The 9,936-nt window shown below is 36.8% G+C and overlaps 1 protein-coding gene and 1 pseudogene across 1 annotated transcript; both read left to right on the top strand.

The window, feature by feature from the left end:
* The window catches only part of LOC132039357 (ABC transporter G family member STR2-like), a 7,872-nt pseudogene extending 3,246 nt beyond the window's left edge, over nt 1–4,626 (top strand).
* A 2,210-nt stretch (nt 4,627–6,836) lies between these two features.
* On the top strand, nt 6,837–8,741 carry LOC132040296 (15-cis-zeta-carotene isomerase, chloroplastic-like). The gene is made up of 3 exons (XM_059430933.1): nt 6,837–7,000; nt 7,126–7,335; nt 8,247–8,741. Exons 1-3 carry the CDS (start codon nt 6,860–6,862, stop codon nt 8,325–8,327), a joined length of 432 nt encoding a protein of 143 aa, XP_059286916.1. The 5' UTR covers nt 6,837–6,859; the 3' UTR covers nt 8,328–8,741.
* Nucleotides 8,742–9,936: the final 1,195 nt, after the last annotated feature.

Below are 9,936 nucleotides of genomic sequence, written 5' to 3'. Positions count from 1 at the left end.
ATGTGTACATATCATCTCTTGGTGTGACTCGGGGAGGCCATTTATCCGCAACTTTGTTTGGCCTTCTCAGTAACGATCTTTGGTAAATATAGTGTGGTCGATTAGTTATCAAATTCTTTATCTCATTTCGAGTACCTTCAAGTCTTGATTCCACTTGTGCTCATAGTGTGATTGACAAGGTGCATGCCATCGCCCGAGCTGGTAGCATTGTGATCCTAACAATTCATCAACCTTCATCTCGGATCCAATTCCTTCTTGACCATCTCTCATTATTTTAGCTCATGGACGACTCATGTATCAAGGATCTCGATTGATGTTGTTGAACATCTTGGTAGAATGGGAGAAAAGTACCAAAGGGAGAAAGTTCAATAGAGTATTTGATTGATGTGATTCAAGAATATGATCAATCTGAGCTTGGAGTTGAAGCATTAGCTGCATTTGCACTTACTGGAATGAAACCTCTAACACTTGGTGAAAATGAGATGTCAATTGTCCCTCTATCACCATCACACGCGTCTAACAGATGCCTTCATTTGCAAACAAATGCGAAAAAGGACCAAGATTTTGATCATAGTCTGAGAAGTCCCTGGAATTCATCTAAGTCTTGAAGCGCTAGCCACAGTGGAGTTCTTCAAACACTAGGTTTTTCACCTGCTAGACAACGTGTGGATCATAGAAACCAAATTCCGATAAGGTAAAACATTCATTTCTATATATAGAGGCATGAGCTGTTCAAATTCTTAGATCAGGATGTTAAAGTGTTCTACATTGGCTGAGGGAACAGATTGTTATCTCTTTATCTAGTCTCGGACAATTCTCACCGGATGAGAAGTTTTGAAGTTGAGTTAGGCCTAATGTCAATTTTATTAACATGGTATCAGAGTCAGATCCATCCCTATTATTGCCCCCCCCCCCAACCCATCAAATGATATAGGTTCCAGGCTCCAAATGCTCAAAGTTGGGCGTGCCGGTATGCCTCATGAGCTAACTTTTTAGGTTGAGTTAGGCTTGAGTTCTAACACATGCATGTTAACGCCTATTTTAACTCAGGTATTTGTTTAACTTGCACCTAGGTAATTCGATCTTCCTAATTGCTTTAAAGCTATATCTACTTTATCTACTGATATTTGATATTTGTGCTTTTTTCTGCAGTGCATCTGCAGGTGACTATGCCTATACTAGTGAAAATTTTCAAAGTACTACAACCCCTCATATTCAAAGTAGTGAATGCACTCTTAATGAAAACGATTTTATGACTCCATATGCTGCTGCCAACGCCAATTCTTACCAATATCTTGGCCCCAAATTTGCAAATTCATTCTTATCTGAGACATGGATTCTCATGAGACGGAACTTCATAAACATTAGACGTACACCTGAACTTTTTTTATCGAGGCTTGTTGTGCTAACAGTCATGGGAATTATGATGGCAACCATGTTTTTGCATCCTAAACAGAACCTTCAGGGCATAACGAATCGCCTTAGTTTCTTCATCTTCACAGTTTGTCTGTTTTTCTTTTCGTCTAATGATGCCGTGTCACGCCCGAACACAGGGCTCCGGACGTAACACGGCACCCGATGCCTGACTGCATGTGACCGAGCGAACCAACTGGCTGGCTGAATCAACATGTGATATCAAAACATAACTGAATGTGGAAATAACTAAACACATGCTGATATACTAAAGGTCTGACTGAAATCATAATGCGGAAATACTTAGACAATCTGAAACATCTGAACGTAGCCAACATGGCTCAAACAAAAACAACTGAATAACTGCCAACAAGGCTAACATACTAAATATCTGACTATCTGAACTGTGTCTATGAAGCCTCTAAGAATACTGAATAATAATTGTCCTATAAACCGAAATAACTAGATAGCCGACAACGCCCCGAAGGAATTTGGGGCTCACCGATGGAGGCCGATACGTGCACTCTAATTACCGAGTCGTCCTTTGTATATCGTTGCACGCATCGCGAGATGCGGAGCCCCTGCCAATAAAAGGGACATCGGCACATTTGAATTGTGCGGTATATGCTAAAAACGAAGCAATAAAATACCGAACCGAAACTAAAACTCGATAACCGTAACTGTAATCGTAATAGCAAGGAAGTAGAGATATAAATACTCCTTCTCTTGTATACGAATCATACTGTATTATCATGTTTGTATATGTGGGCCTCGGCCCTAATAAATACACGCGCGGCCTCGGCCTAGCGGTGCGTCGGTCCAATGGCCTTGGCCATGTATACGTATACACGAGTACTGTGCCCTCGGGCAAAATCACATATGTATAATTATGGTTAATTAATAAGAATCGAGACCATAATAACAATGAACAATGTTGAACTAAATAGACATCTTTGACCCAACCGGGAACAATCAAGCTTCGAGCATATCAATTGTTTCTGAGCATAATGAATTTCAAGACTGAGACTCATGTGGTAACAATACATAAGTCTATAAAGATTACATGCTGATTTCATGATATTCAAATTGACAACCATGAATGAATTCTGAGAATCGTAACCCTAAGATAACATTCTATATCATATCATGAAACTAGGGCTAAACTATATTCGAGTCAAATTACGACAAGTATGAAGAATGAGGCGTAGGGAGAATCATGAACATTCCCTAACGTAGATAGTTAGCCTCACATACCTTAATTCCAGCCTTTGAGCGTAATACAATGTTCGTCACCTTTCAACTTTGATCTATATCAATACAAGTCAAAGGATTCTATATTAGCAATAATATTCATGCTTCGTCATCTAAGCATTTTATCAAACACTTGGTGGGCATGAAGCTCCATAACCTTCATTAATGGTGTTTTCTTCACCCAATCCCCATTCTATTACTTCTAGCCGATTCTACAATCTCAATTAGGTGTAATTAACATCATTCTCCATCACCCGTATGATTATAACAATCTCAAGTCAACAATCCAAAACCCTACTATAGTTCGTGTAATTCTCTTTACTAAACCCATTTACTATTCTCCCAAGAACTCATCAATTCACTATTATGAATGATTAGAGTGCGAAGCATTACCTTTTTGACGTTCAATCCTCTTGAATTTGGGTTCTAGGGTTTCCACCTCCAACAATAATGTTCCAATCACAACTCTATGGATTAGAAGGATTTACTCAAGTTAGAAAGCGATTAGGAACTTGTATTCAACCTAGAATCATGATAAAACTTACCTTGGAGGGTTCTTGAGGCTTGGGACTTGTTCCCTCTGACTTTAGGGTGATTTTTCGTGACTAGGGGTGTTAGGGAAATAAACCCCAAACTTAAATATAACTTAAAACGCGTAAACCCGACTTTTGACCCGAAACTGACCCTATCATGCGATGGTCGCGCGACGCACATGCAGCGCACGACCATACTCAGATCATTATTCAGAGTAGGGGTTTTTGTGCGATTAGCGTGTGGCGCGGGTCCATCGCACGCGCCTGCACAAGCGACGGGTGTCGGTTCTAAATAGCGTTCGGTAAAATAGGCATAACTTCTTGTACACAAAATTTCCGTTTGAGACCTATAATATACCGTTGAAAATCTATTTCGAAGGGCTACAACTTTCATGTTTTAAGTTTTCTCAAATTCCCAACGTATCAAAGAGTTATCCCTGCCCGAAGTAGGCCTATCAACTATTTTCGCAAAACGTTCAAACCTTCAATTTTTCCACTAAAACTCTAATGATATGAGTCTAACCTTAGTTCTTAGATACGGGGTGTAACATGCTGTCCCGGCTTTCATTCAAGAACGCTTCATTTTTGTCCGCGAGACATCTCACAATAAGTATAGAGCCTCTTCTTACACAATTGCAGGCCTAATTACTTACCTCCCTTTTTTAGCTGTTCAGTTATAGGGCAGTTTATGCACTCGTCGTTTGGTTTGCACTATCGCTTCGTGGACCATTTATATACTTCTTGATTGTACTCTACATTTCACTTCTGTCCACAAACTCATTTGTTGTGTTTGTGAGTTCAGTAGTACCAAATTATATCTTAGGATATGCTGCTGTCATTGCTTTCACTGCCCTTTTCTTCCTGTTTTGTGGCTATTTCTTAAATAGTCATGACATGCCATCATATTGGAAATGGATGAATTATGTATCAACTATGAGTTATCCATATAAAGGGCTACTAATGAATGAATTTCAGACATCACAAACTTTTGGAATTGACCCTCTTGGGAGGAATGTAACTGGCAATGGGATATTGAAATCACTCAACATTTCTCAAGTTGAAAGCAAGAAGTGGGAAAAAGTATACATAATGTTGGCATGGGCTATTTTATATAGAGTCCTGTTTTATATTGTCCTCCGGTTCTTTTCAAAGAACAAGAGAACATGAAGCAGTTAGAGGCGGATCCAAGATTTTTAAGAGATGAAGGCGAAGTACCATTGCAGCCATTACTCTTTTGTAGCAATTATTGATGAGATCTTAATATATATTTTTTTTAAAAAAAATTAACTCTATAAATATAGTTCGAGGGGTAAGCCGATTAATTCGCCTTGTACCTGCTGTCCACCTAGACCCTCCCATGCAAGAAGAAGGCTATCTTAATGCAGGACTTTTTGTAAGCAATGTCCTCATTTGAAGAAATGAAGATTGATCAAAATACTCCTTTTATTTACTGCTAAATGAGGATGCACCGGTTTAAATGTTAATTTGTACTTTCCATATCATAATAGCACAAAAAATGCATTTTTTTTCAGGTAAAGAAGTTAAATTTTAGCTTCTATATTTGCTTCCAAGTAAAAGCTCCAACTTCCATTTCTTCTTTGCAATTAAAAAACAGTTTATGTTACTACTCAAAATTATCTATTTTAACTAAAAATAATTTGGTCAAAAACTATTAACTTCCCAAAATAAGTATTGTTGTTCGACAAATAAATACATTAACTTTCCAGAAGCATCATGTAGTACTAAAAATAAGTTTATTCAACCATTTGATACCCCAAACTCACATGCCTCCACCAATTCACGGTACTAGGGGCGAACTAGAGGGGTTGAAGGAGATTCACCCCCTTCACCGGAAAATCACATACAAGATTAATTTTTTTATGTATATATAATAAATGATAATTTCTTGACGAAAATATCGAAACTATGTACTACAAGGTGATACAAATGGCAATAGTTTTAGTTAGAAAAAGGCCTACCTAAAAGGAGCAAGCCAGCTTGGACCAAATCCAGAAATGAAAAGAGGGAAAATTAAAAATCACTCAATTCCACTTCTGGTGTTATGGAAGTATCAAATAAAAGTACACCAAACTCTTTGACTTTGTTTACTTTTTGTGAGAATGAAGAAATACATGTGGCCATTTTGAATGATAAATATAAATTCCCTTTGGATTTACTCTTTCTCATGCAATTTGATTGGAAGAGTTGGGAATGAGTATTGAGTAGGTTCATTTATAGGATTACTAAACTAAAAAGTGAGATTGTAGAAGTATCTTTAAGTATGACTTGATATGCCCCACTTAAATCAAACTCATGAATAATTCCCAAGAGCTTAAGATAATTATTTTGTTTCAACAGAAATATGACTACCAATTTTAGAAAATCCCAAAAAACTTTGATAATTTAAATTTATAAAACTAGAGGAGCAATTTTATTTGTGCCTAAGCAAGTATATTATTTACCTTTTTCATCTTCTTTTAAGTGTTTAATTTGTCTTTAATGGTAAAAAGTTGGCCAATTTTCAGAATGAAAGTTATACAAATTTTCAGATCTTAGAGAATTAATGCTCAATTAGATAAAAATAAATAAAATAAAAAAATAGTTGCAAATGACTAATTAGATAATATTCTTAACACTTAGTTTAGTATCATGACTAGTTGACTCGGACCACCTCTGAGAAGTGTGGTCGGATGGATGGAATCCCTCCATTATTGTTGACTAAAGGTCATAAATTCGAGCTCTAGAAATGGAGATACTCCTATTTGGAAGCGCTTCCCTTTAAGTCATGGGTCTAGCACTGCGTAATTCAAATTAGTCAAATTCAGTGAATTTCGATGCAAGAAGGTTTGACTCTGTTGACTGAAGTGCTCTTTATTTTTTTGCCTTAACATCGGTAGTGAGAAAGTTAGAGGTGTAACTACTGATACTTCACAGGTATTAAGGAACACATTGGAATTAAGTGACTTATGAAATGAAGAAAAGGTAACATTCTATTTATTTTTTAAAATTAGTAACAAGAAACAATGACAGTATATTTAAGAAAAAATATTTGCAGCTCATGTTGCTCGTTCTATAATTGGTTGGAACAGAGAATGTGGCTAGATGAGTCATCCCCGGCCTCTATATTTAAAAAAATCAGGACTCTAGTTTCCTTCAAGCACGGTATGGATTGAGCCGGTAGGATAAAGCTTTTGTTCGTTTAATTTAATTGAAGAACTTTATGAGACACCAATTAGAAGTAGTGTAGGATTATTAGCATGATTGTATAATCTCCAGAGCTTTATCTAAACACTAAATGAGGAAGAAACCTAGTCTGAAAAATGAATCATCTAGAGATGAGTAACGTGTAAGATGACTCATTTTACTCTATTCCAGTATTGAACCAACCATGCTCTGGTGATACTCTTGAACCCATTTCAGAATTCTTACAACCATGCTCTATTCTGTTACATGCATAGAGAATCATGTGAGTTCTTTACGAATAATATGGGCCACGTAAAATTGTCTGTAATTCTTATTATGTTGTTTCTTCCTTTGTATGCTTATTTCCCTTCCACTTTGGCTTTCTTGGTAACCAGCATATGCTATATAATTTTTTTCGTTTTGCGTACTTATATTTCTGTTCGCTGAGAGTCTATCCAAATGTTTCGGTGCAGATTGTAATGCTTTCCCTTACCTTCATTTTCGCAATAGTCCACAGTGGTCTTGCTAGTCTTAGAGACAAAGGTGAGGAACTCATTGGGGAGCGTGTTTTTCGTGTATTGTTTGCTGGGATTTCTTTGCCATTGGCAGTCAGCACAACTGTGAGTTTCTAGTCTGCCGGCAGAAACTGAGAATTTAGTATTTTTGGTATCTTTTATAATTTTCCGGTGCAATGCTTGATAAATGGAAATTTAACATAACCAAATGTTCTTATGATGATATACAGGTGTATTTCATTAACCATCGATATGATGGAGTGCAGTTATGGGAATTAAAAAGCATTGCTGGGATTCATGAACTAGTTTGGTTTTCCAACTTTATTTCCTTCTTCTTCCTATACCCGTCGACATTCAATTTACTGGAAGTAGCGGCTGTTGACAAGCCCAAGATGCATCTTTGGGAAACTGGGATTATGAGGATTACCAGGCATCCACAGGTATATGGTCAACATTCACTAGTGTAGCTTACCATTTTAGAAGATACCGAGTGAATCTGATATCATAATGTGCCTTGTTTTGAAGCACCAATTCCTACTTTTAGTTTCAAAGCTCTATATGAACCAAACTTCAACTGAGGATTCAAATCACTTCTTTTGTACCTTGTATTACGTTTTAATTTTCCAGGATATGACATACCTACTAGTATAACAAAGGAGGCTCAAAATCTTGATTTGTATTTATAATTTCTGAAGGGTTCAGGATTATTTTTGTTAGGTTTCTACAGGTGTATAATTTTTCAGTCTTACCTTGTAAAACTATATTTTACTTTTGATTCCGTGAATCAAGAATTGGCTCTATGGGTCAACGGTTTTCTCCAAAGGGGTGAAATAAGGCATGTCACAAAGAATAGTATCACATGAAACGGCGGGCAGATGTTGCTGCATAACGAGTCTGGACAGGAAAGAAGGTGAAGCTTATTGTAATCAGGTTCTGCTGATATACACTCTCCGTCACAATTTATTTGACACTCTTTCCTTTTCAGTCAGTCCCAAAAAGAATGACATCTTTTCATATTTAGTAACAATTCTAATTCAATCTTCCCATTTTACCCTTAATTAAATGTTCTATAGCCACAAAAATTTCTATGGCTTATTGTAGAACACAAGTTACAAAAGTTTTTTTTCTTAAACTTTGTGCTCAGTCAAACATCTCATGTAAATTGGGATGGAGGGAATTTCTGTTAACGAGTCTATGCAGAAAATAAGCGACCTTTACGTAATTGTTATTCTTGTCTTTGTGTATATGTTACACGTCAGTCCAGAAATGTTGTGTTTATTTGCTGTTTCATTTCTGGGTAAATGTTATTCCGTCTTGGATAGCTAAGTGAAGTTTCTCTTCTCCATAGCAGATGGTTGGGCAGGTGATATGGTGCTTAGCTCACACGCTATGGATCGGGAATTCAGTTGCAGTGGCGGCGTCAGAGGATTAATCGGACATCATCTGTTTGGTGCCTGGAACGGGGACTGAAGGTTAGCAATACGATATGGTGAGGCTTTTGAAGTCGTGAAGAAGAGAACGAGTGTCATTCCATTTGCAGCTATTCTTGATGGACGCCAAAAGTTGCCCGAAGATTATTACAAGGAATTTACCAGATTGCCATATGTATCGATAACAGCATTGACATTAGGTGCTTACTTTCTCCACCCCATTATGCAAGCTGCCAGTTATCGGCTACACTGGTAGCCCTGCTGTGTCACAAAACTCTCTTCAATACAAGAAATCGCTAGTCCGAGTTGTATATTTTCCAAGATATATAAGGTCACTGTTGTAGAAACTATTAAACTCTCTATGGTGAGGGAGTAGGAAAGCAAAGAAAGAAGAGAAATATAAAGGATTCAGTTTACTCTGGAAGTGCAAGTTCCAAGTTTTGTTTCCCTTCAAATTCTATATGGTGTATATCATTGATTCCTTATTTGAAGCATTATACATCATTTATTTATCTCCAAAACATGCAAAAACATTGATTTTGTCACCTCACAACGCTCAATACTGGTTGACCTTTGGATTACTAACTTCCTTCAGATTTCACAAGCGAGTTATAGTTCTCATTCAACAGCATGCCATATATATATATATATATATTATTATATATTACTATTATATATAAGTACTAAGCTATATCATGTGTCTTAGCACTGATAGCCAGGAAACAAGATTAAATTATGCAGGTAAGGTTTTGGCCTCACACTCACATTGTGCAGCCCTGATCTAAACAACTTTGAGTACAATGTAGTGGGACTTAGGCGAAAAAGATGGGAACAAGCATAATCGTCAACAAAAAACATTGGACCACGTATTGCTGATTAGCACTGTAACTCAATCAGGCTTATGAGAGATCTAATGAAACATTCTATAAGAATGTAGAGGACCAAATGGAAGCTGTATCTAAACAATAAACTGCTCGCTCGATGTCATTTTACTCTCATCCCAGACGACGTTCTCTATTATAAACCTTGCCTCCCAGGCAACATTCTCTATCCAACTTCACACTAGATCATGAACACCGTTACATGCAAGGAAGCACATAGCACTTATTGTTTAACTGCACTTTTGACTTGCTAAGAACAGGTATCATGCAAAGGGGAAACTCTAGTTCCTTTGTGCAGTAAAAGTACAAAATGGTGCTACTATGCATAAGAGAACACTTTTTGTTCGTTTACAATTACTGTTGTCACTTGAACATATTAAATTTTCACATAAACTATTACTACATTGAAACATAAACACAAAATTCAACTCAATTGAGAAAAGGAAACTGAGTTGACTCTTCTTCCGCTCTAACGATCTGGCTAATTATTCCAACAGAAAATTTTCTGTGAAGTTCCTAATTATCATTTCTCATATTAGGATATATGGAACTTTTACAAGAAACTTTTGCTCACATCATTTCTCAGATAGCTAAAAAACCTATCAAAATGATGAAACTTAGATGTAGCAAGTCAAACTGAATTGCCACGAGAAGATGACAAACAGAATATGGGGAAGAAAACATTGGCCATTCGAAAAGGACTTCCAAAAATCTGAATTGACCATAGTGT

The sequence above is a fragment of the Lycium ferocissimum genome, chromosome 12 (genome assembly GCF_029784015.1).
Source record: "Lycium ferocissimum isolate CSIRO_LF1 chromosome 12, AGI_CSIRO_Lferr_CH_V1, whole genome shotgun sequence".
In the NCBI taxonomy this organism is placed as follows: Eukaryota; Viridiplantae; Streptophyta; class Magnoliopsida; order Solanales; family Solanaceae; genus Lycium; species Lycium ferocissimum.
The sequence above is the reverse complement of the archived record's forward strand: the minus strand, read 5'-3'. Positions and strand labels throughout refer to the sequence as shown.